At 36.5% G+C, this 27,521-nt stretch overlaps 1 protein-coding gene across 1 annotated transcript in view; it reads right to left on the bottom strand.

Moving 5' to 3' along the window:
* The window catches only part of Wdr44 (WD repeat domain 44), a 100,045-nt gene extending 81,865 nt beyond the window's left edge, over positions 1-18,180 (bottom strand). Inside the window, exon 1 of the mRNA XM_047536274.1 lies at positions 17,733-18,180. Within this exon, the coding sequence (XP_047392230.1) occupies positions 17,733-17,794 (62 nt within the window). The 5' untranslated portion in view covers positions 17,795-18,180. The remainder of the gene's footprint in view (positions 1-17,732) is intronic.
* Between the last annotated feature and the right edge of the window lie 9,341 nt (positions 18,181-27,521).

Genomic DNA, 27,521 nt, shown 5'->3' with positions numbered 1-27,521 from the left:
TATCTGTTGACCACTAGCACAAAGGAGACATTAACTAATCAGGCAAAAGTAGATCACACCGTGTTAACACTAACTGTGCACCACCTCTTGGCTCAATGCCAGCCACCATCTTAGGGTTACCCAAACATGTCTTCTGCATCTCCCCCTTTTTTAGTTTAAAAAGGTGAAGAATAGTAACGGATGTGTGATGGCTATCACTACATCTGGATCGACTGTGCCTGTCTTAGGCATCCACATGTCCCACTGACATTCTTACCTATCATCGGATTACCAAGAAGCTTGATATTGTCTTGGCTCCTGTCTTAGGTTGATATGTCAGCCACACGAGACCTTCCCGTCTTTGACTACCAGCCATCCATTTGAGACAACCAAGCAGTTCTGGTTTCTAAGGTGGCAAGTGCATTTTTTCCCTTTGTTGGCATAGGTGCATTTTACACATGCAGTAAAATTGTAACACAAACATACACATGAATAAATCTAAGTTTCCTGAAACTGGGGTCATGTGTAGTATTTATTTGTCATAAATGACTAGGCAAAAAACCTTTTACCAACATGAGGGACTAGAAAGTGAGTTACACAGGATGAAAACAAGCAGCTTGCTTTACTGAAGAAAAGATGAAAAACATCTGAGTGGCCAAGTCAGCCTATGAGGGGCTGTGGGTTCAGCCTACTCCAATCTGGGAATCACCTAAGTGATGCAGTTACTATCAGTAAAAGATCTGCTACTCCTTAAACTCTACAAGGGCTATGACAACTGCTTCCATTTCCACCAATTGAGCTGATTTTTGAGATGTAATCTGAATAGTATCTTGGTGAGTAACTACTGCAGCAGAACCATTAGGAGAAACATTCAGGGCCTTAGGAAAGGATTGTGTCAAGGAACCATCTGAATTCGTGATCTGACGTTGTTCCCCTCTAAGGCTCCGTACATTTGTGAGCCTTGAGTTGAAGAGCCCTGTGCCCTATTCTTAAATGATTTTGTAACATCTTGCCCTCAACATCAGCAACCAATTTGCACTTGTTAGCCCAATGTTTTCTTTTTCTGCACTTTGGGCAAAGACCAGGGGCACGAGGTGTAACAGATTTTACTGTAGTCGCCTCTTGTCTTTTATTAGGGCATTGCCTTTTGATTTGGCCTGGCTGTCCACATAGGAAGCAGCCTTTAGGGCGAGCCCCTCCAAAGGTGTTTAAAGGAGAAGTACCTCTCATAGCTGCAGCAATTATATTTCCTGTAATCACTGCCTCATTGATATCTTTACAAAGTTTTATATAGATAGAAAGGTCCCTTTTATTTTTCTAGGCCCTGATAGCCTCTTGGCAAAATTTGTTAGCATTTTCATAGGCTAGCTGAATAAACAAAGGCATAGCTGTCTCTACCTCTCTTGCCACTGAGCTCTCCAAATCAGATATTGTCCTCCAGATAACACTGCTCTGCATAGCTGTTTCCAATCAGTCCTAACTGCCTCTTCAAAAGTTTCCTCAAATACACACAGGTTCCACGAATTTTGAAGTTCTTTGCATTAGATTCAGCTCTCTCCTACCTTTTTCCCCTTGTTCTTAAGTTTTCACTACCACTCAGTTATTCCTTTTTGGGGTTCTTTGTATTAGATTTAGCTCTCTCCTACCTTTTCCCTTGTTCTTAAATTTAAGTAATTGTTTTCTAAGTCACTACCACTCAATTCTTCCTCACTTTGTTCTCTTTAACAGTTCTTTTCTGTCGCTATTAGATCCTGTTTATGAAGATCCCCTTGTGGCAGCTTGAGCAGCCTTTCCTCTATAAACCCTGGGCTTGTTTCTGCTAGAGTTTCAATGTATGATCATGCAGTGGTTTCCTTCACTGTCGTGTCATTACCTTTTAATACTTCTTTTTTAACCTTAATCATTTGGGTCTTTAAAATTTCCGACCCCATTTTTTCTTACTATGCCTCACCCTTAAACCGCTCTGGCCAGACTTCCGCGAGGCTTCTACTTTCCCTTGCCCTATTCCCGCGAGGTTCCTATTTTCCCTCGCCCTATTCCTGCGAGGTTCCTCAGTTTCCCCACCGTTCCGATTTCCCTTTTTCCCTTTCTCCCTTTCCTTTTTCTTTTTTCCCCCCATACGGGCCACCATTTGTCACCGCCCGCGGCAATTTGTTACCACCTGCAGCAACAATTCCGCGGGTATTTATTGGAGGTGGACTGGAAACTGAGCTACTTCTACTATCTTTCTCTTTAGTGGGTTGCTTTCTTGCTTGTTTGTTTGTTCCCTAGCTTATAGAGGAAGAAAGGCTTTGAGAGGAGAGAGAGAGACTTTGCATAAGAGAGAAAGAGAGACTTTGCTTAAGAGAGACTACACTTTCAGAGATCTATATATTCTTAAAGTCCTGCATCCTGCGATCTTCATTCTGTGAGCTGCAACCTGCATTCTGCAATCTGCCATCTACCTTCTGCGATCTATCAGAGGTGCTGCTTATCCTCCGCCCAGCGATCTAGAGGTGTGGCTTATCCTCTCTGCTAGCTGCTTATCCTTGGTGCTTCCTATAGGTGTGTGTCTTATATACATAAGGCAGCTAATCAGCTTAGGATCAGCACAATTGAGGCACGCCCCTCGGTACCAATTAAGAAAGAATGAGAAATATCTGTTGACCACGAGCACAAAGGAGACATTAACTAATCAGGCAAAAGTAGATCACACTGTGTTAACACTAACTATGCACCACCTCACCTCTTGACTCAATGCCAGCCACCATCTTAGGGTTACCCAAACATGTCTTCTGCATGCATATATGATTACATGACCACTGTAATTCTACATCATGTACAATCAGAAGAATGAGAAGTTATACTCCATTGATGTATCCAAAAGCATTCTACTGTCATGTATAACTAATTGAATCAAAAAATTAAAAAATTAAAAATCTTTCTAGGACATGCTCCAGTGACATGCTTTCTCCATCCATGCCCCATCTACAGTCATCCCAGTTAGTATATTCAAATGATTAATCAATCAAATGAATTAATCCACTGATTATATCATGGCTTTTATAATCTAATCATTTCATCTTTGAATATTTCTGCATTAACACAGGAGCTTTTGGGGAATCATTCATATCCAAATTATAACAAGTTCCTACCCTGAACAGACAGTATGGTGATAGGTATCTCTCTTGCTAGGAGTTTTGATGGACTATAAAAACTGCACAAAGATAGAATATTTTGTCTCACTATTTATACCAGGTCTAAATCTAGTAGTATTCTATCTATGTGTGCATGTGTGGCTATTCCCTTCCATGTATAATCCCTAGGAAACTCTCCAGTGTGATAATGCCCCTTGGGGAGGAAGCAGAAACATAATACTTATGAATGCCTCATCAGTGTATGGTTTTGTTTAAATTTTTGATATTCTACACTATAATTTGAATCTTACAATATTTTCAATTTTATGTTAACAATTGTTTTGCAGAATCTTTAAAAAAATTCTTTACAGCCATATTATTATTGGACGAATACCAGATGTATTCCTTCAATTTTTGAAGGTCATTTTAAGTTTTAAATATGATGGAAGTCCAGCCTGAAGTAGAAATGTATCAAAAGTACCTATTTTATCAATGATATTGACAGAAATGGTGAGAAAATTTGGCATAATGGCTCATGTTGTTTAGGTTTTGTGGCAATTTATAAATAACCTTTAATGAAATGAAAGGAAATTTAGTGATGTGATGAAATATAAAACTGTTCACAAATAAGGTGAATTACAAACTAAAAGTGGATACCTTAAACAACTATCTTGTCTAAAATGACAACCTGATTTTTTAAAAAATTAAGTGTATATTATAGTCCCACGTCATATTCCTAAAAGAACTGCTTGATAATGTGTTTATTGAAAAAAATAACAAAAAATTGTGTTCTTTGGCGTACTCCAGAATTTTAAACTAAAAGCATTCTACTGTGCACACTTACAACCATTCAATAAATACCTACATTAAAAAATAACTCTGGGCTGGGGGTGGTGGTGCATGCCTACAATCCCAGCAGCTGGGGAGGCTGAGGCAGGAGGATCACGAGTTCAAAGCCAGCCTCAGCAAAAGCAAGGCACTAAGCAACTCAGTGAGATCCTTTCTCTAAATAAAATACAAAACAGGCTGGGGATGTGGCTCAGTTGTTGAGTGCCCTGAGTTCAATCCCCGGTACTCCAAAACTAAACAAAACAAAAAAACTCTGGGGTAACGCAGCAATATCACAATGCCCCAGTTAACCAAAGTAGGGTAAAATAAAAGTCAGATCCATTAATGTTTTAAAGTAATTTCTAGTAAAATAGAAGCAGATAACTAAAATTATGCCTGTCTGGAGAAGTCAATAACTATTGCAAGCATGTGAAATCACTTTGAAACTTACTTTTTAAAAAGTTAAAAAAAAATAAAAAAACAAGATGTTGGGCTTCAGGACATATTACAGAAACTTTATCAAGCTAATATGTTAAGATACTGTAAGTTATCTAAAACATTCAGTGAAATACTTAATCGTACAAAGTAAATACCAGTAACTTGTGAATTAAAATTAGGGCTCTAAAGCATTTGTCAAACCTCCTTTTAAAGAAATGCAAATGGATCACTTCTATAGTGAACTTACTATTCAGACTTCAAGATTTCTGGTTGAGTTCACTGCTTATCACCCAAGACAGGCAGAGGAACAAAATTCAAACCAAATCATTTTTTAAAAATATTTAAGAATATCTATGGGTATTATCTCTGAGAAAAAAGGTTTTAGAGGAAAATAAGTGGTAAACTAAAGATTTTACTAAGATTCTGGTATAAAGCTTAGGTTTTGTTTTTGTTTTTGTTAGTACTAGGGATCCTATACCCAGGACTTCATGCATGCTAGGCAAGCATTCCCGGCCTGTTTTAAAAAATTCAGGACAAGGTTTCACTAAATTGCCCATACTGGCCTTGAACTTGTGATCTCCTGCTTCAAACTCCCAGGTAGCTGACATTATAGGAGTGTACCACCACATCCAGTTAATGGGTAAGTTTTAATTATTCTTGTTCTTCCTCACTATCATAAATGGAAAACCAAACATATTTTGGTAAGATTTAATATTAAGTACTATATAAATTCAATTTTATACTTTACATTTGAATTTCTACTTCTGCATTTTTTATGAAAAAATGTATGAAGGACTTAAATATTCTAGAAAAATCTTAAATTACCTAGAATGCTTACCTACATAAAACATTCTATAGGTTGAGTTTAAGCCCTTTATAATTTATTATAAAAAAGCTTATTCAATCTTATCTGCATCTTAAACAGTAATTACTATTCATGTAATTTTTCTAATTATCTAGTTATCAGGAATGCATTTTTCCCATTAATTTAATAGTCAATATTTTGGTTAGGTAGAAAATATTAATAGCTATCACATATACTCATCGTGACTACTAGAAAACATATATGAAGGGGAAAGGGGAAAAAATATTGTGTAAATGACTTGTGGTCAAAAGCATGAATCAGTTATAAATAACAACACCACCACCACAGTACTGTGGCCTAACTAAACAATTGACAACAATTTATAAAACAAGTATAGAAAAAAATTTGGGAATAGAGTTTTTGATGAGGTATTGCAGTGGCTCACATCCTGAGTTATCCTTAAGAACAATGAACATGCTGGGCATGGTGGTGCAGGCCTGTAATTCCAGCAACTTGGCAGGCTGAGGCAGAAGGATTGCAAGTTCAAAGCCAGCCTAAGCAACTTAGACCTTGTCTTGAAATAAAATGTAAAAAGAGTTGAGGATATGCACCCCTGGGACCCTGGGATCAATTCAACCCTTATACCAAAAAAAAAAGGACAGAAATATAACCTTTGAAAGATAGCAAACAGTGGTCTGGGATTCCAGTTCTTTTAGTAGCAAGGTCACTTTCTGACCTGGCTACCTATCATAATCAATTATGCCAAAGCTTAAAAAGAAGGGAATAGAAAACACTGCCTTTTATTGTTTCAAAGTTATACATATCCAAATGTCAGGAGAGTTAGTCTTGTCATTTTAATAATTTACAAGTAAAATATAACATCACAAAATGTTTATAGTTTAGAAAAGGAAAGTAAGGGGACCTGGTGTTTTGTATCTCCATTCAAAACCATTTGTTTAATAACCACAGTTAGTAAAATTTCACCTCGTGCTGACTGAGCGACAAGTCCCTAACCCACCTTGAGCTGTCAATTGTTCCACCTATTTCAAAAACTGTCCTATCACACAGAACTTCAAGACAATCAGAATTCACTGTATTAAAAAAAACTGAAAATGAATGCCCAACATCATGGAGTTATCTATCATTCTTTGCATGTTATAACACATAGAACTATATTATACTTTTTTATTTGAACCCATTTATCCCTGAAAAAAGTTAATAACAAGAATTTGATACTAGGGCATGATAACTAGCAACATTTCCCAAGGCTTCACTGTTAACATTTAATAATTACTGAGTACAGGATGTCCCCAGTTACAAAGGTCCCATAAATCCAAACCACTGTCCTTGCCTCAGCTCCTCCCTTACCTCCCTTCTCTTACAGTAACTGGAATGTGTGTGGGAGGGGGACTCGGATGATTAGGTAGAGATCTGAGTGTACCAGGAAGTTCAAAAGTAGAAGACATCGTGAAGGGAAGTGGAACACCAGAGCATAAGTATATCAACTCAATACCCATCTAAACCTTCTGCTGCTGCTACAACTCAACTGTGGACATTTCTCTATGCTGGGAAATAAGGAAAAGGCTAAAATAAAGGACAGCAGCCAAGAACTATGACCTGGTATATAATAGGGGTAATAAAATTCACTTAAAGGAAAAAGAACTGATCTCAGTCATTTATCTTAACCCCTTAATCCAATTCAATAAAAATAAAATACACATTGCAAAACATTGACAAACATACTTGCTCTCACTCACCAAGGTACTAATTTCATAAAGCTACTGAATTCATGCTGTTTACCTATCTTTACGTAATCCAATAACCAACTTCCACCCAAGACACTACTAAAAAATTCCACTTCCAAATGTATATATCCAATTTAACTGACATTTTCCCTTACTCCTTCCTTAATCCTTCCACTCTTTATATTTCATCCATCACTGTTCTTTCTCAGTTATAAGGGACAAATACTGTTATGCTAGGAAATCTCTGTATTAATGTTACTGGGTAAACTAGGAAGGAGAAAGTTGGCAATAAGAGTGGATTTGGGGTTGGGGAAAAGGTTCAAACCACCTGTCATTTTAGTCTGATATGGGTAAATAAGCATATTTTAAGGGTGTTTTTCTTTAACCTTTATTTTTTGGGGGGGTGCTGGGGATTGAACCCATGGGAGCTTAACCACTGAGCAACATCCCCAGCCCATTTTTATTTTTTATTTTGAGACAGGGTCTCTCTAAGTTGCTTTAGGGCATTGCCAAATTGCTGAGGCTTCCAAGTCACTGGGATTACAGGCATGTGCCACCACATCTGGCTAAGAGGTTTTTTAATAAAAACACTTAAACTGTTACTAGTACTACTTAACCAGAAAGATTACTTATTCAGTCTCTTAATTTAAATAAAGGACTTCAGAGAGATTTAAAAGAGGCCTATGGGTTTTAAGTTCATCCATAGCTATTCTTACCAGTTCAAGAAAAAGGCCAGAAAAAATATTCCTACCCCTTCTCTTAAACCTATTTAGTGACCAAATGCTTCCTTTGAATAAACCAAGTTTGAATACAGCACAACATACTGTTTACTGCTTCTCTAGAAAGCAGTTCATCAGAACATTCAGGGTTCAATTATGGTATGAAAAAAATGTTAAAAGTTTTGCATCTTAGGTTTCCCATAATTTTATGTCCCACCCTTGGATTTTAAAAAACAGATCCCCCTCTTTTAAGATTTTGAGGATCAGGGTCCCATGGAGAAAGTAAAACCTGCTCTTAAGTCTATTTGTGCAATTAAAATTCTCCAAGGGGGCATTATTAGACTTTAACTGCAGTTTTGGATAAGATGTACTAGTCTTAAAATGAAACCATTCAAATTATGATTTAAATAAAAATTAAAGATAAGAAAATTTAATCATTCACTGCCAAGGGTATATACTAACAAGCTTACTATAATAATATTCTAATTCAGAAGAGATACTTTTGGAAAAATATCAATATCTTAAAAGTAAAATCCTAATAAAACATACAAAAATTAGTCATTTCCAGAACCAATAGCAAATTATCTGAAAAGGAAACAAAAAAGCAATTCCATTTACAATAGTTAAAAAACCCGAGTAAACCAAAGATGTGAAAGATCTCTAAAATGAAAATTATAAAATGCTGATGAGAGAAATCATATACCAAAAAGATTTCTGAAATTCATGAATTAGAAGAATCAACAGTTAAAATGTCTCTACTACTAAGCAATCTATAGATTCCACACATTCCATATCATAATACCAGTAACACTTCTTACAGATCCAGAAAAAATTACAAAGTTCACATGGAACCACAAAAAAAACCTCAAATAGCCAAAGCAATCCTGAACAGAAAGAATAAAGCAGGCAGCATTACACTATACTACCTGACTTCAAAACATACTGCAAAGCTATAGTCATTAAAATGAAGTGGTACTGGCATAAAAAGACACACAGACCAGGAATAGAACAGGAGCCTAGAAATAAACCCACATATCCATCCCCAACTGATCTTTAACAAAGGTGGTTAGAACATGCACTGGAGAAAAGACAATAAATGGTGCTGGGAAAACAGGATATCCACATGAAATTAATCCCCTTTCACCAAATGATTTAAAAAAATAAATTCAAAATGGAGGGCTGGGGATGTAGCTCAGTTGGTAGAGTGCTTGCCTTGCAAGCACAAGGCCCTGGGTTCAATCCACAGCACCGCAAAATAAATAAATAAATAAATAAATAAATAAAATTTTTAAAAAATGGATTAAAGACCTAAATGTAACACCTGAAACTATGAAACTACTAGAAGAAAACATAGGTGAAATGCTTCAGGGCAATGGAACGGGCAAGGATTTTTAGGATAAGATCTTAAAAGGACAAAAAATGAAAGTAAAAATAGAAAAATTGGATTACACCAAGTCAAAAATCTTGGGCACAGCAAAGGTAGCAATCAGCTCAGAGAAGAGATGGCCTACAGAATAGGAGAAAATATTTGCAAGGTACATATTTGAAAAAGGATTAATAACCAGAATATATAAAGAACTCAAACGACTTAATAGCAACCCCCCAATAATCCCATTTAAAATGAAATTCAATTAAGAAGATACATTTCTCAAAGAATATATACAAATGGCCAACAGGTACATAAAAAAATTCAACTTCCTTAATCATCAGGGAAATGAGATATTATCCTACTCCAATTAGAATGGCTATTATCAAAAAGACAAAAGATAACAACAAGTGCTGGCAAGGATGTGGAAAGAAACCCTTGTACACTGCTGATGGAAAAGTAAATTAATACACTGTAGAAAAACAGTATGGAGGTTCCTCAAAAAAACTTAAAATAGAACTACCATATGAACCAGCAATACTACTACTGGGTTTATATCTGAAATAAATGAAATCAATCCAACAAAGAGATATATATACATGCCCTGGGTTATTGTCAAGAAATAGAAACAACTGAAATGTTCATCAACTGGTAAATGGATACAGAAAATCTGGTACATATATGTAATGGAATATTATTAAGCCATAAAAAGAATGAAAATCTGTTGCTTGTGACATCACGGATGGAACTGGAGGTCATTATGTTAACAGAAATAAGCCAAGCACAGAAAGACAGGTGCCACGTGATATCACTCACATGGAATCTAAAACAGTTGATCTCACAGAAATTCAGAGTAAAATGGTAGTTACTAGAGGTCAGGGAAATAAGAAAGGAGAGGAAGATGGAGTAAAGTTGATTAACAGGTACTAAGTTACAGTTAGGAGAAAGAAGATCTGTGACATAATAGGGTGATTACAGATGATAATGTACTGCATAATTTTTTTCAGAATCTTTCTAAAAGAAAGATTCTGAATGTTTTCAACATAAAAAAATGATAAATGAAGAGAGAAGTTCATCCTGATTTAAACATTGCACAATGTATACATGTATCAAAATAACACATGATACCTCATTAATATGTATAACTTTTATGTATCAATTTTAAGAGTAAAATTCTACTTTGCTAAATAGAAATGACTTATATTGTGGGCTGGGGAGATAGCTCAGTCAGTAGAGTGCTTGCCTTGCAAGCACAAAGTCCTGGGTTCGATCCCCAGCACCACAAAAAAAAAAAAAAAAGAAAAAAGAAATGACTTTTATTATTGCAATGTATGGAAATGATACCAATGCTTAAACCTTAACAGATTAACCACCTCCGATTTAGTTAATACAAAAGATAAACTGTGCACATTTACAAATTACTACTATACCTAGTAATACTAACAAGATGAGGTCCAAAAACAAACATTAATGGAAGTGACTTAAATATTCTAAATAGTTCCTCAATATCCTTATTTTGGGCAAAATAAATAAACACATGTATAATTTAAAGCTATTTAGTTATTTGAATTTTGAGGTTTTTATGAGATAAAAATGTTAAGTGAACATGAAGAACTTAAAAGACCCATATAATTAATTTTTCAGCCTTTATCTTTCTTTTCCTGTTCATTCAAAGGCTGCAAGACAAAGATAATATTTCCTATTAAATTTCTAAACAGTTTTCTCAAATTACAATGAATTTATCTAAAGGCTAAATATACTTTCTACAACCCACAGAAACCATTTTTGTTAAAAGCCAGATTATTTGGTAGTTGCTGATGAATCCAGATGCTCTTAAAGCACTTTGGCTAGCTGTGATGATACTGAGTCTAAAATCCTATTTGCAAATATATTTCCTAAAGGTCACCCTTGATCTTGAAATTTATTCTACTTGGTATTACAAAGGATAGCCAAAGGATGCCAGTGATGCAATGCATTCAATCTAAAAGACAATGGTTAACATTGGAACTGAGATAATTAGTATGAGGAAATTGCTGCCTGAACACGTTTTTGTTAAATTCTGTATGTTCAAAATGTTTAAAAATGTTTGGAGGAAAAAAAGGTTTCATGAACTTGAAAGCAACTGACCCTGATGGAATGCCAAATTATAAACTGTCAGACAGCTGCAGCCGGTAATAAAATGCTAAGACCTGAAGCATTTTAGCAGAACCTGATTATATGGTAATCCTAGCATCTGAGAGAAGGCAAAAGAGTTAGAAGAATAACTGATAGACTGGTTGCTATAGTAACCAAGATAAATTTGTATACTGACTGGGAAAAACATTGGGGGTGCCATCAGTTATGAGGCTCACATTTCGTCTTAGGTGCTTTCCCCTCAATTTTGAATCATGAGATGACAGACTGAAGAGTAAAGAGAGCACCTAATTAAAGATTTATCTGGTTAGCTGAATAATATCCAAAAGCAAAAGGGGAACAGACTTCGTGAATGTTTGTAGAAATTAGTTTAGCTCTGGACAGAAAATAGAAACAAGGGTTAATTATCAATTCAATATCAGTAGGGCATCATAAAGCACCTATAATTTTGTGACTTTAAATATTGTCAGAGATATTTCTTACAGGTTATTAATACTTGCATAAAGGGTTATTTAACTCAGACCATTTATGTGTATCTAAAACAATACTAAATGGTGGGATTTGTCTTATTTCAGTTACACAGGCCCAAGGAAGCAGCTTCACCCCCTACGCTTCCCTCGCTACAACTTTCACAAGCTCCTTTTCATATTCCCTTCCTATACCTCCTCAGGACCCCAAGATGTAACCCTCAAAATTGCAGCCAGAGTGTGAGGAGGAAACAAAGTTTCTTTATTTTTAATGTGTTGATTTTATTTAACAAACAGCTTCTTAAGGGATTTAACTGAAAAAAATCATCTGTCATAACAATGAACTGAAGAGAACACAGAATGTTGTACAAAGTTTACATGCTAAAAATTAAGTTTTTTCTGTTCTATAAGACAGCCAATTAACTATTTTTATCCTAAAACTGTGTAGGTCTTTTTACATTTTTAAAAATTAAATTTTGTCTACTCTATTTTATGAAGTAGGTTATCATAAAAATAAAAATAAAGTTCTCAACTTACAGATTCAAATTAATCCCCCCAAACTGCCATACTGCTACCAACTGTCCTACCTAAATGAGTCACCAATTGACATTTGGAAGTCACTAAATTTAGAACTCAATTTTACTAATTAATGTGTTGAAGGTTTTCCCTACTTCAATATGATGTTATAAGACTGACAAAACAGCATTTATAAGTGTATTTCTATCAATCCACAAAGTCAACAGCAATCAAATAAAACCTATGATCAAATGTCAAAAACTCAGGAACAAACAGCCATAAAGGAAACTTTGCTTTCCTAAAGTAATTCACATCATGCAAATATTGTTTAAATAAAAACTATGTAAAGTTTCAATTCAGAAACATTTCTGATGCCTAAGAAAGCCGAATTGTCAACAAAGGCAGCTATGTTAAGTTTTGGTTTTGTAGACATAGCAGTTCTTCCACTTTTATCACAGTTCCCATGACTTAATCAATATTTTGCCATTACTCCAATCTAAACGTGGTAGTTGCAATTAACACTAACTAGACTCCTAAAAATAAAATAAAATAGTATAAACTCTGTTCTACATAAGCCAATTTGCCACCATTTTCATTCTCACTTGGAGAAAAGTAGTGAGCAATAGTTAGGATGTGAGAACAGTCAATGTTCTTTGGCAAGTAAAACATGAAGAAATAGTCATGTTAGATAGATGTACACCATCTTAGGAGTCTGGTCAATGGGGTATGTACCAGAAATCTATAACAAGGATAACCAGCATTTTTCTCCCCCATTCCACAGACATGGCAGCACCATACAAATGAGGAATCAAGAAACCTGGGTTCAGTGCTGAGTGCAGTGATGCCAACAGCTCAGAAGACTGAGGCAGAACGATGATCATTTCAAAGCCAGCCTAGGCAACTTAGTGAGGCCCTAAGAAACTCAGCGAGACCCTGTCTTTAAATAAAATATTAAAAAATGCTGGGGATGTGGCCCAGGGGTTAAGTGCCCCTGGGTTCAATACCTGGTACCAAAAAAAAAAAAAAAATCTGGGTTCTAGTTTGTCTATTACTAATCTGCAATATGTTACTTCCCCTATCTGAGTCTAGGTTTCACTTTCAGTTAAATGGGAGGACTGGGTTAAATGACTGAGTCCCTTCCTAGTCCAGAATGTATGATTCCTTCTTCTGAGGACTCAAAAATATTTTGGCTGAATAAAGTGCTAAAAACACTACATTTATTTTTATAACACGTTCTCAGTGTCAGCCTTTAGAACGTGTAGGTATAAGCCACCGGAGTTAGCAAGGGTATTCAACTCATATATAATTTACCCAATAAATAATTTCAAATCTATTGGTCTTTTTTTTTTGGGGGGGGTGCTGGGGATCGAACCCAGGGCCTTGTGCTTACAAAGCAAGCACTCTACCAACTGAGCTATCTCCCCAGCCCCTCAAATCTATTGGTCTTGAATCATGTATCAAAGACATAAAATTTGTTAAACTAAAAGTTGTGTGTGTGTATGATTTCCTAAGAACAAAAGTTTATCAATAAAAGCACACTATTAAATCTCCATATAATGACAGACATTTAGAGTTCGAAGGGTTCTCAAAATGTAATTTCAATTTAAAGATGAGGAAATGAAATGACTCACAGTTCAGAACTCCTTTCTACTACACCACAGTTCCTGTTACCTTTCTTGCAGTATTAAGCATGATACCAGAAAGAATGATGGACTGTGAAAATGATCTGTGTTCTAGTCCTAGTTCTGCCATTAATTTGTTGTAGCACCATGGACAATTCACTTTTCTTCTCTGGGCTTCAAGATTTTCACATTTTATAAGAAATAGTTTAACTAGATGTCCCTCTTACTTAGTAACAGACAATGATCTTATAAAATTCCTATCTGACAAAACAAAAATATACATTCCTGAAAGAAAAAGTGGGAATATCTCTCTTTGGCAAAGAGAACTGAAGTTTGGGCTGCTGGTTTTAATTTTATTTTTGGTATTGGAGATACTACCCAGGGCACTCTAACAGTAAGCTACATTCCCAGCTCTTTCAATTTTTTATTGAGACAAGGTCTCACTAAGTTGATGATGCTGGCCTTGAACTTGTATTCCTCCCAGCCTTCCAAGTCACTGGGATTACAATTGTGTGTCACTGTACCTGGTCTTTCTGCTTTTGAATTTTTTGTAGTACTGGGGATTGAATTCACAGTCTCTCAAATTCGAGGCAAGCGCTGTATGGGTGAGATACATTCTGAGCCTCCCCGCACCTGCCCATTTTAAATTTTGAGACAAGGTCTTGCTAAATTGCATATCCTGGCCCCAAATTTGTGATCCTACTGCCTCAGACTCTCTAGCAGCTCGGATTACAGATGTGCACCATCATACCTGGTTGGGATGTTGTTTTTTTTTTTTCTTTTTCCCACATTTTTTATTGGTGCATTATAGTTGCACATGATAGGATTTTTATTTACATATTCCTACATGCCCACAATGTAATAATATAATTTAACCAATATGAATCTCCAGCACTTCCCCCTTTTCTCTCACACTGTGGTCGCTTTCCTTTACTGATCTCCCTTTGATTTTCATGAGATTCCTGCCAACTCCCTACCTTTCTTTTCCTTTTTCCTCTCTAGTTTCCACATATAAGAGAATACATATAACCTTTGACCTTCTGAGTTTGGCTTATTTCACTTAACATAATGGTCTCTAGTTCTGGGACGCTGGTTTTAAACAAATGCATCCGTTCAATTCAGCAAGTTGATCCTTAAGTATTTTACTTAGAAACTATTAGGGGAGAATCTCCCCAACCCTGTTCTATACATAGTATGGGGGCAGCTATGATATACTAGAAAAAAATTCTGGACTAATGAGTCTGAAGAGTTGGTTTCAAATATATGCTCTGCTACTTACAAGTTGTCTCTCCTAAAATAATCCACTTAATTTCTCTAAGCCTTAAGGTTCCTTATTCATAAAACTGGAGACAAAAATAAGGAAACTAGACCTAAAGCATAAGTCAAAATAAAGCATTATAAATGTAGTACATATTGCAAACCCGGAAAAGAGGTGATGATCTGCCACTGTGAAAAAGTAGATTGTATTGAACTCAAAACTCTTTCTGTAAAAAAAAAAAAAACAGCTACCTTTCAACTTATTAAATTTACTTTCAAAGAGCAGATTAATAAAGCTGAAGACAACACTGGAGGGGCAATGCAAGAAATACATTTTTAGGAAATGGACTGTATATTTGAATTTTGCTGATCAACAAAACACATGAGATAATGTTCAACTCTCTGCTAAGTTAACTACAATTTGGAGAAAAGTTCTGTGCAATCCCAAACACACAAAGGAAGGAACATTTCTTAAAAGAGTCCAAATTCAGTCTATTTATCTCTTAGGGTTTGTAAGATGTGTTACCCTAGTTCATATCAAGGGACAGAAGACAATTCTGATTACCAAATATCGAGTGATGTTATCTGTTTCTACAAATCAAGATTTCTCACTGCATTTCTAGGTTGTTAGTTGTTGGGTCAAGTTTGCTAACAGTATCTTATGCAAAGGAGTAAACCTGCCACAAAGGATAGAGGAAACTGTAAAAGATCTCATTCTTTTCCTCTTCTCTGAATATGGCTAGTTCTTTTCAGATGTAATTCTCCAGATGAGTTTATTTTCTTCCAAATTCTTTCACTAATGCAGCAAAGTCACGAAATCCAAACAGATCCTATATTCTGTTCACAGAAATTTCTTTCAACAAACTCAGATTTTGGACAGGCTTAGAGTTAAAATTAGGAAGCTGGGTCGCAAGGAATTGTTTGGTTTTTTTGTTTTGTTTTTTTTTTCTTTTTGCCTAATGTCAAAGTGCTTAAGAAGAGAGGAAGTGACTATCAATTCTATCAAAATGAGTCATCCAGTTAAGTAAAATACTTCCAAGTTCTGGATATGTCCTCCCAAAGTAAACACTGTGTAAAGCTAACAATTTTGTTAATGACCAGAAAAGAAATACTGAATTAATATTTGAATACTTCTCTGTATTAAGTACAGGACTAAAAACACTTTACATAGGTCCTGAAATAACTGTCTTTGAGGTTAAACTTATTTAATGAACTTAATATCCACATAATTTTAGATTGATAATCATGTAAACTGATTTTTTTCCTTCCCCCTCCAACACACACACACACACACACACACACACACACACACACACTCTAAAGAATTCAGTCATTACTTTGAAGGGAAAATCACAAAAGATTTATTTTTAAAGGAATCCAAAATATTTTAAAGTCCAAATGCATTTTTATTCTCTCCTAGATAGCCATGAACTTGTCTCAGATATTGAACTTGAAGGAGATTCAGTGCCATCTGGAGATTTGGCATTACCACCCCAAGATCTCACAGTAGTGAAGTGATATGAATTTTAGTGAGAAGGTACACATTTGCAATCTGCCAACATATATTTCTTTCTGATTTTGTTTCTGTGATTTTTTTTTAGTATAAATTGTGTATAATAAAGATTTTAGAATGATTTCTAGAATGTGCAGACAGCTTTATCAAACAGGGTATTTCTTCCACAGGGTAAGCATGAGAATGGAAGGCTGTTGAATTCTTAGAACCATATTTGTGATTTACACTAACATACAAATTTTACCAATTCTAAATTCTTACAGCAAGGAAATATATTTCACTGCCTTTAGTTCCACCCATCATAGTAGAAGAGTTGGCAAAAAACGCTTTAAACACTATTTCGACTTTGAAAAGTGGAGGAGTGGAAAAGTAAGTAGAAGTTCTGGTCAAGGGAAGCATTCCAACTACTGTACTTTCAACTCAGAATCGCCCTTATTAATCACCACTAAAACATCTTGCAAAATTAGATAAAGGGCACAAAGCTGGGGCTCCGGGTTCAAGCGTCAGATTACTCAGCACTTGTTTGTACCTCTGTAGTCGGTTGTATACATATTTATGTCCGACTCCCCTTTTAGACCACATCATCCTCCCCAATGGTAAAGACCTTGTCTTTGATTCCCTTTGCCTCACTGTAAGGTGCTATTTTAGTAAAACACTGTTGATTCAGAATGTCTCAGTTAGAGGACTTCCTTAAGTAAATATTCAATCTTTCCCCCACTCCTTTTCTGTGCAAGAAAAAGTGGACAGCAATTAGGGAAGAGTTACAGCCATCTCTGACACCAATACGTAAGTTAGCGGTGAAAGGAAAAAAAAAAAAAGAAACTGGTAAGTACAATTTCTCCTGTTACCGCTCCTTTAATATATGGTCCCCGAGGCCAAAACGGATGTTTGAAAGGTTGTCTGAACCCCAAAAATACAAATCTCTGACTCTCATGCACGTAAGCTGTCCCACTCAAGAAGGTTGAATAAGACGAGGCAAGGGATTCGAGGGAGCACCCGGGGCTGTTCTCTAAGGAAAGGGGCGGGAGGTGCCCGAGGCGGACGATTCTTCCTCCTCCAACTTACCCTACCCTAAGGAGCCCCAGATCTGGGCTCTGAAAAGCTGGAGTGAGACTGAGAGGAACAGCAGTGGCGGACACAGCGGAACCTGGGAGGGGTGTATGGGAAGGCGCAGGAGAAGCCATGGGACTGAGATGCCCGGCTTTTGGGCCATAGCTTCGTTACTTACCCTACAGGGTGCACATCTTCAGGGGCATCATAGAATTCCTCGGTGTCGCTTTCCGACGCCATTTATAGGACACACCCGCGGGTGAGGGGGCCGACGCCGCCTGGAGGAAGGGTGACTCTCCGGTCTCCTCCTCTTCGTCCTCCACCCCGGTGAGACTGTGGGGAGGTGGGTCCCAGGCGAGGTTAAGGAAGGAGCAGACGATCTGGAGTGAGTAGCCGGTTAGGGATAGGGGGCCGCCCTCAGTTGACGGGCTGCGGGAATGACCCCCCAGAGCGGCCGCCTGAGGAGGCGGCAGTGGGTCCAGGGACTGTTACTGCCGCCGCTCCCGGCGATAGGTGTATAAGGAGCGCAAGGGAAGAGGCGGTGGCTCTTCTCAGTGGGGGAGGGCGGGCGTGCCGGCGACAGCAGCTCCAATTTCTCCCGCAGCAGCAATACAGCAGCTGGGAGAGCTAGTTGCCCGCAAAATACCGACGCGCACCTACCCTCGCGAGACTTCGGGAGGGGCCGGTAAAAGCGTGGGCGGGGCGAAGAGGTGGCGGGGGCGGTCCCAGAGAGTCAGCTCTGTGATTACTTATGCCTGGGAAGCCTATCAAAACGGCGCAAGCGCGTTAATGGCATTCGGTGAGGGCCGGAAGTAGCGGAGAAGGGAGGGGGTCAGCCTCCTAAGGGGAGGAGTCTAGGACCTGCGCAGGAGCAGCGTGGAACCCCAACTCTGGGCGCGTGCCCGACGTAGGTGCGGTCTGGCATAGCGTTTTACCCACTAACTCTACCAATTCATGGTTCCAAAGAGAGGCATTTAAAAGGGATAATTTTGAGTCTGCTTTTTTTTTTTCTTGTTTGGGAATGCTGTCAGGAACTGTTGGTGTGGGCATTTTGATGTGTATTTATGTTGCCCTAGTAGCTAAGCCCGAAATATCCCACCGTGGGGCGTCAGCAGGTCCACCACCTCTAGTGTTACAGGAATAACCAACCTATTCACCACAAGAGCTGTAATTGAGATCCCTAGATAGATTTCGGACCACCAGAGGGTGGGGTCCATGAGAAACAAATGGGGAGTGTCCCAATTCCATGGAGTAATGATGGATTTATTGCTGGAGCTGAGCCAGTATAAGGCCTCAGGTTACTTTTTCCTCCACACACCTCTGTTGCTACCCCGACTTAATGTGAGAGAAATTCTTACTGTCCAAGATGTGCGTCAGCCAAATGTTAAATATATGTTGAGCAGATACCATTGCAAGGCTAAGATAGTAACTTGATTCTGATCTTCGATTGCTCAATGTCCAGTGATGAAAATAGACACTTTTTAAAAGACCAAGATAGTCTTTCTTAAACAACAGGTCATTGGTGATCAAAGTGATAGCATTGACTTTCAGTGGAATCACAAGACACATTATTTCTCCCGCTGACGTCATAAGCAGGCTCTTGGAGCTGTTTGTGCAGCCTCAACTTATTACTCAAGATGGCAGCAGAAAAGAATGGAGTGAAGCTAAAGACATTTCCTCAGAGAGGCAAGAGGTTGCTTCTTGTCAAATCTGGTGTGGTTTCGCGGATTTGTGTAAATTCAAGCGTCATATACTGTATGTTCTGTAACATCGGTTTAGGAAAAGCACTACATAATCAAATATGTTAATATTTTGCAACAAAAATGATGGGATAAATAAATACTAGTATATAGCCTTGTTCAGTTCAAATTAGATACTACTGTCAAAAAAGACTAGGATAGATCAATTTGTCACATAAGTCTCTCATAAAACAAACAAGGAGAAGTTTTGATGCATGCCAACATAACATTTTATTTCTTTAATGCCAAACCCTAAAACAAAAGGTCCAACAACAACAAAACAAAAACAAAACCAAAAAAGGGATGGGGATGTGGCTCAGTGTTAGAGTGCTTGCCCAGCATGTGCAAGGCTCTAGGTCCAATCCCCAGCATCACCAAAAACAAAAACAAAACAAAACACCACCACCCCAAAACCCAAAGTTTGATTTCTAGAACTTTTTGGATTTCAAAAACATATACAAGGGATTTGTGAATTCTTTTGAGATTTTTTTTTTGGCAAAAGCTAATACTTAAAATACACAAGATGGTGAGGTGTGGTAGATATGATAATTAGCTTGACCATCTATTTCTATAGTGTATGCATAGATCAGTGTATTACATTGCACCCCCAAAGCCTGCACAATTACAATTAATCTATTGAAAATAAATTAATAAAAACCACATTAATTAATTTCCTAAGTTAAAATGTATCTCAAGGTAGTAACATTTTTGCTCACTAATGAAGATAGACTTTTTTCTTTATGGATTATGGAAAGATATATTTTTTATTTATGGGATGATACAACTTTATATGAAAAAACTTTATATGCTGCCATCTTGAGCATATTTACCTGAATTTTGTTTCTTGTTATCAAGTAATAATTTTTTATTTTCATTAAAGACAGTTTTCTATTTATTGTACAGGTGTTAACCTCTTTGCATATTCAACAAAAACATTTCTTTAAAAACTCCATGTGTGGAAACCAGTCTTTCAATTAAGTGAATATGTGTTATTTGGTGTCATGCAGTATTTGAGGTGCTGAGGACAATTCAAAGATGAAGTAGACAACTTACTTCCCGTCTTCCTACCTCACAGGTTCATAATGGAGACAAATATGGAATCCTAGATTGGAACTTGATTTCAATATACAATACCACCTCTCTTGGGTTTTTTAAAGTGAGTTAAACTTTATACATAGGAAAAGTAAAAAATGGCATAGGATTGCTAAGTTGATAGCATATTTAGAGCTTTTAGAGTTGTCTATTTAAATGCTTTTATCACTTGCAGGAAAAAGTTAATTGCTGGGAACATCAAAACCCAAATGCAAACTGCCCATCATCATTTTTAAAGGTGTCAAAAGGTGTGTTTATTTTTCCTGAAACATCTGTTCTTTAGTTTGAAAGTATCATGTTTTAGGTTTAGTACAAAACACTGGTTTTGTAGCTTTCTTCATATTAGAAATGGAGTCCATTAATCAAACCTAATTTCATGTAAAATTTCACATGTAAAAAATTAAAATTGCTCTATTCAAAGCATGGGTAGTTCAAATTCCTGCCTGCTTAGACTTTCCTGAGTTTCAGAAGATACAAGTTCCATAAAACAAAAAACAAAAAACAAACCAGAAACAAAGGAAAAAAGAAAGAACTCAAAACTATTGATCAAAACGGAGGTCAGCAAGTTATGGCCTGTACTAACTTTTTTAAAATGACATTTTATCAGAACATAACCAGACCCATTGTTTGTGTTGTATGTAGGCTGTTTTAATGGCAGAGTTTAGTAGTTGTGACAGAAACTATATGGCCTGCAAAGTCTAAAATATTTACTATCTAGACCTTTACACAAAAAAATTTTTTTGCAACTCTTAGTCCATAAGATATTACCCTTGAATTGAATGGTTATTTGAATTAGTTTTACCACTGTGATAAAACCTTTTCCCATTTGGCTTATTTCTAATGACTATAAAAACTATACAGATCTACAGTTATGGTGGATTTAAGAAAAATGTTTATGCTTGGCTAATTTCCTTATCTACATAGAAAAAACTACGCTTCAAGAGAAATAGGTAATGGCCACTATATGAAACAACTTGTCTATGAGATACTTTCTTTCTTCTCTTGGCAAGAATAATACAAACTATCAGTATACTTGGTGCCCCAACCCTAATGGTAGTCATTCAAAACATCAGTGATTCAAAGTACACTATACTGTCTATAACCTTTTGTTACAAACAAGAACTAGAGTGGTAACTCAGGGAAAATTTTTATAGACACAGTAGGTGATCCGAGACATAATATTGACATGAAAATTAATAGTACAATTTCTGTGAGAGTTTTTATGATTTTGAAATATCAGAATCTATGAAAAGAATCATTTTGAAACTGGCCAAAATTTATCAGTGCCAAGATAATTTTCTACAATTATCACTCCTCAATTATCTGTTTGAAAGGTCAGTTGAGTATAGATTGTAACAAGTATTCACAAAATTGTTTTCCACTGCCTTTGAAATCTTTATATTTTTTTCAGTCAGCCAGTCTACCTTCTTAATGATAATTAGTTTATGTGAATATTAAAATGAATTTTCAATTCCTGAGCACATAAGAACTGAAAGTAGGGTCTAGAAATATATTAAGAGACATAGGAGGGCTGGAGAGATAGCTCAGTTGGTAGAGTGCTTGCCTTGCATGCACATAGGCCCTGGGTTCAATCCCCAGCACCTCAAAAAAAAAATTAAGAGACACAGAAAAGCCAGCCTATGATTTAAAATGTGTTATCATTATGTAATAGAATATTAGGTAGCCACGTATTACTTTTCAGGATTCTGAAAGAGGTAACTGGAATTATCTTAAAAATAAATTGGAATTTATTAGGTTACATAATCAAATGCAGACTTGTATTACATTTGTTCCATTGTGATTAATAGAGAATAATTTGAGCTTAAAGTGAATTTCACATTTGTTTATGCATGATTTCATCCACCAGAATTTTTAAGTGAAAGCATAAAATCACACCCAACTGAATCAAGTTGCATAGGAATATATAAAATGCAAGCACATACACCATAGCTAGCTACCAGCTACCTCAGTCCAGAGTTTATTGTGTCTTTTAAGTTCCACCTGTCCACATCTAGTGCTATATCTTTTTGTTGATTTGAGGTGACCCTGTTGGCAACACTTCACAATAACTCACAAACTGAAACACTTCTGATACACACTTCCACAAGTAAACTTCAGGTCTTTTTCAAAACAAAGTATCATATTTATTATAGTACTTGTATAAATTTCTAAACATTAGCATGTGTAAAATTGTTCTACCATTTTTATCAGATCATATCTTTGTATATGGTATATATCACTGGTGAAGTTTTTGAATGTTGTTCCCCTAAGACTCATTTTCCCCATAAACCCTGTGTTTTTTATTAAACAATTTTGCACAGTAGAGTAATTTGAGTAATGAATGTATCACCTTATAGGGCAACTGACTATAGTTCAGATGAAGTAGCTTCAGGCACAGCTGCATACAGGTCCCAAGATATGTCAATATCCTTTCTGTCCATCTCTCATTTTTTTGCTATCACTGCTTCTTTATGTGCTTTGTCTTCAGTTTTCCTCTTGCCAGCAGTTAGCTTCCTGTAGTTAGTGAAGGTGGCTGCAAGCAACTTTACCTTATGATGCCTTAACTCTTACTCCCAAAGGAAGCAAGACCCACCCAGTTTTTTTTCGTACATTAAATCTCATGGAGGATATTTATTGTTCTTAGGAAGCACATTTAATTAGGGGCAGAGAGAAATTTCATTTGTCAGACCTGGGTCAGCTGATTCCATGCCACTCACCAAGTGGGGAGAGACTACCATGGTTACCTTCCTCACTAAGGCTGCAGGGTATATGTAGCGAGTGGTTTTTCCAAGAAAAGTATACTATCAGATAGAAACAACATGTTTACTGTGGCCGCCCGCAGCAACAATCCCACGGGAAGGAATCGGAGGTGGACTGGGAATGAACTACTTCTATTTCTGAGATGCTTCCTTGCTTACTTGCTTGTTCTCTAGTTTATAGAGGAAGAGAGGCTTTGCTTAGAGGAAGAGAGGCTTTGAGGGGAAGAGAGTCTTTGCTTAGAGGGAGAGAGGCTTTGCTTAGAGAAAGAGAGGCTTTGCTTAATTTTAGAGGTGCTACGCTTTCAGAGAGGCTAGCTTTCAGAGGTCTACTGCTTCTTAAAGATAGGTCACTTCTTGGAGGTGTGGGGTGTGGCTTACAGTGTAGGGCCTGCGGCCTGCAGCCTACAGCCTGCAGCCTGCGTCCTGTGTCCTGCAACCTGGGACCCCTGCCCAAGTGAAGAGAATGTCTTATATACCTAAGACAGCCAATCAGCTTAGGATTAGCACAATTGAAGCACACCCCATGGTACCAATCAAGAAAGAATCAGGAACATCTGTTGACCACTAGCACAAAGAAGACGGTAACTAATCAGGCAAAAGGTCATGAGAGATCACGCCGTGTTAACACTAATTATGCACCACCTCTTGGCCCAACGTCAGCCATCATCTTAGAGCTGCTTAAACATGTCTCTGCAGTTTCCCATAGGTTATGGGTAGGTCTCTATGTTCATTGACATGACAAGAGCTTATGACATGTATTAAATGAAAACATGTTATAGAATACTGTATATGTAATAAACCTGTTCATGTAAAATCATTTATTTCTATATCTATGTGTGAATAGCTACATGCATATAGAATTCTAGAAGAATTCTGGAAGAATCCAAGAAGGATTAATGGTAATTGTTTTGGGTTGCTTATTAAAATAATAAGAGATTTGTGTCTTATTTGTACCTTTGTGTAATGATTGAATTTTCAACAGTGATGATCTATTACTTTGTAAACGAGGGGAAAATGTTAAAAGAAAATATATAACCTATCATATATGAGGTAGACATGTTTCCATCATACTGCATGTCTGTGAGTACTGGGCCTACTGTAGGTATTATAATTTAGTATCTAGAAAAGTTCAATAATTGCCACCAAGAGGCTAAACTTGGAAAAATACCCATAAGCAAATCTTGGACTCTAACTAGTCTACTTGTAAAATGTCATATTTTCTGTGCAGCAGATCTGACACATATATAGAATAAGGAATAGTAATTTCTAACACATCTGTGAAATGATGGACTGCTGTGGAACTTCTAGGAGCAAGGTACAATATTAGAGGTACACTTCTAATAATATGGGCTAATCATAATTTTGTTTTTCAAAACAATAAGCAGCACATGGCCTGATATAGGGATAAGCAAAGACATTTGAAATTTATGCTTCAAAAAAACACTCTGGGTCATAAACAGGGGAAGACTTCTTTTGTAGTTCTCCCTCCCCTGTGTGACATCTGTCTGTATATTTTTGATTGCTGATACTTAACATAATGCAAGCATTTGTTTTTAGAAATATCAACCAACAGGCTAATACAATATGTACATATACTCAGGCTCAATAGCAACAACTAGAATTGCATGGTGCTATTGACTAAGTATTTGTGTCCTCTCAAAATTCATATATTGAAATCTAATCCCCAACGTAATGGTATTTGGAGCTGGGAAAGAACTTTAAAGGTCACTAATCCAAGCCTCATATCTAATGCATGAATTCCTTCTACAAACTTCCCTGACAAATGGTCATTCAAGGACTTGGAACTATTTACCCAATCAATCTTTAGATAACTGCAAATGTTAACAAATTTCTTATTTTTATTTAGCCCAAATCTGCATTTCTGTGATTTCTACCCACTGGTTATAATTCTGCTTCATATAATTCTGATTCATATGATTTATAAGTTCATATAAAATCTTTCATCTTTTGAAAGATGGTTGTCTTCATCTGTGTTTTGCTGCTGTAACAGAATACCTGACTAGGTAATTTATAAAGAATAGAGATTTATTTCTTATAGTTCTAGAGGCTGTAAGTCCAAGATGGAAGTTTCCACATCTGGTAAGGGCCTGTGTGATGTATCAGCCCATGGAAGAAGGCAGAAGGGTACACAGAGGGAGAAAAAAAATAAAGACTAAATTTGCTTTTACTCTCTCAATAATTAACCTACTCCATGATAATAGTTTTAATCCATTCATGATGGCAGAGCCCTTATGACCTAATAACATCTTATAGGCCCCACCTCTAACACTGTTGCATTGGAGGCTGTGTCCAACACATGAACTTTGGGGGATTTTCAGCCACAGTAATGACTATGAATTCACTTTGTTTTATCTTGGAAATATATACTGTTATGTTTACATTGAATGTGTTTGTGACACAAAATTAAGGCAATACATTAAATATGCAGTAATCTGTGTATACACTAAACATAGTCAACATATATAGAGAATAATTATTTAATGGTAAGTCAAAAAGTTTATGTGACTAAGTTGGCTACAATTATTAGCACAATAAATTAAAGTTATTTAAGGTTTACTCCTAACATCAAATATTAACATACTGATAATAAACCAGAATCCAATTCTCTGTGTGTTGAAGTACAAGGGTTTCATAAAACATTGATTTGCTCTTATCAATCAAGATAATTTCTCATGTGTGTTAGGGTTTTTTATTCAGGGGACTCATCTTAAAGGACTTAGGGTTTGTACAAATCTAGTTAAACAATCAACTGTTATTTTAGGTTATCGCCCTACACTATGGATTCTAAATTTTTCTTTAAAGGGTATACTTGGTTAATATAAGGACATAAGTATAATTGTAATGCTGTTACTTCCTTATTTGTATATTTGATGTGTTCATGTCCTCCAAGTATACAAGTCTTTTAAAATGTAAAGCTTAGGATAGTACTTTACCAAGCTGATGTTCTCCAATCTAAAGTTTTCTCTATCAGTAATCTCTTTCAGACTTATATAGAAATAACACATTTAGTTGGGAATTTATTTATGTCATTTAACATTTGTAATTGGATAAAAATAACCTGTCATCAAGAAGTAATAAGTAAAGAATTTTATGTTGCTCTCTATGCTGGGATGGGAATTTAAATGTATTTTTGGAAGGTAATAAGGAGAGCTTAGTTTAAAGGTTGACAATGTGGAACAGGAAAAATATTTTCCCACTTTTCCACAAAAAGAGAGTATGGAACTCTTTTAGCTTTAGTTTGATTTATGTTTTGGATGTAATGTTGATTGATAAATGTTGATATTCATTTAGACTCAGGAAATAATATATGAGAAATTTGCAAAATGATATTTAAGAGGAAAAGATCAGCATCAGAAATAAATTGCTTTACCTAAGATTTGTCAAGAGTCCCACCTCACCTGAGTTAATTTGAGGTAATAAGCTATCACCTATAGAACAGATAGGATATAAGACTGACTTCTAGTACTAATATTGACCCCATTTCAATGGAAGGGGTAAATAACTATAAAATTATATACATTAAAGTTAAAACCCAGTACTCCTACTCCAAGACCAATGAAATTGGTCTGCTGAATGTTTAAAACCAAAACCAGGAGACCAAGTCAAGGAAATAAAAGGGCTAAGGAAAAAACAGCCAGTATATTGGCACTTGCCCTCTAAGGTCAGCCAGGACTCAGGGAACATTAGGGAACTTCTCTATGGGCTCTGTAACTCTGAGTTACCTGACCTCCTGATCAGGGGAATCAAGGGAACTCTAGAGAACAGGAAGTCCACCAGTACACAATCTGTAAAGAGAAGGGTCATTGGAAAGGGAAATATCCCAGATGCTTCCAAAGGAAGCCACATAAGGTCAGCAAGACCCTGACTCATCCTAGCAGATGGCATGACTGGTAGAGGAAAACTAAAGGACCCAGAGGCTTCTCACAAGTTCCAAGAGTGACTCTGACAAATCTCAGCTGACTTTTAGTCGTAGATAGGAACAAGGTTAATTTTTGACTAACTTTGTCTTAAATACCTGTCAGGAGGATATAACCAAAGCACAGTACTACATGGATGTTTAGAAGGAGAGACCATATTTTTAGTATAACTTGAGATGTACACTTGTCAGTTTTCTCAAAAGTAGATATAACTGGGAGGTTACACAACTAAAGGAAATCTCTCCACCAAACAGACATAACAGTAATAAGAAAGCTGTTTTACAAAAATCAGATGGCACTATAGCTCAAGAGGATACCTAAACCATTATAAAAGCTAAATGTTAATATATATGTTTCTAACAACTTTTCTAATCTTTCTAAAATCTCAAATGGCCTTCACTCACAAATCAGTGGCACATCAGACTGAACCCTAAAATTT

Source organism: Sciurus carolinensis, chromosome X (genome assembly GCF_902686445.1).
Source record: "Sciurus carolinensis chromosome X, mSciCar1.2, whole genome shotgun sequence".
Taxonomy (NCBI): domain Eukaryota; kingdom Metazoa; phylum Chordata; class Mammalia; order Rodentia; family Sciuridae; genus Sciurus; species Sciurus carolinensis.
The sequence above is the reverse complement of the archived record's forward strand: the minus strand, read 5'-3'. Positions and strand labels throughout refer to the sequence as shown.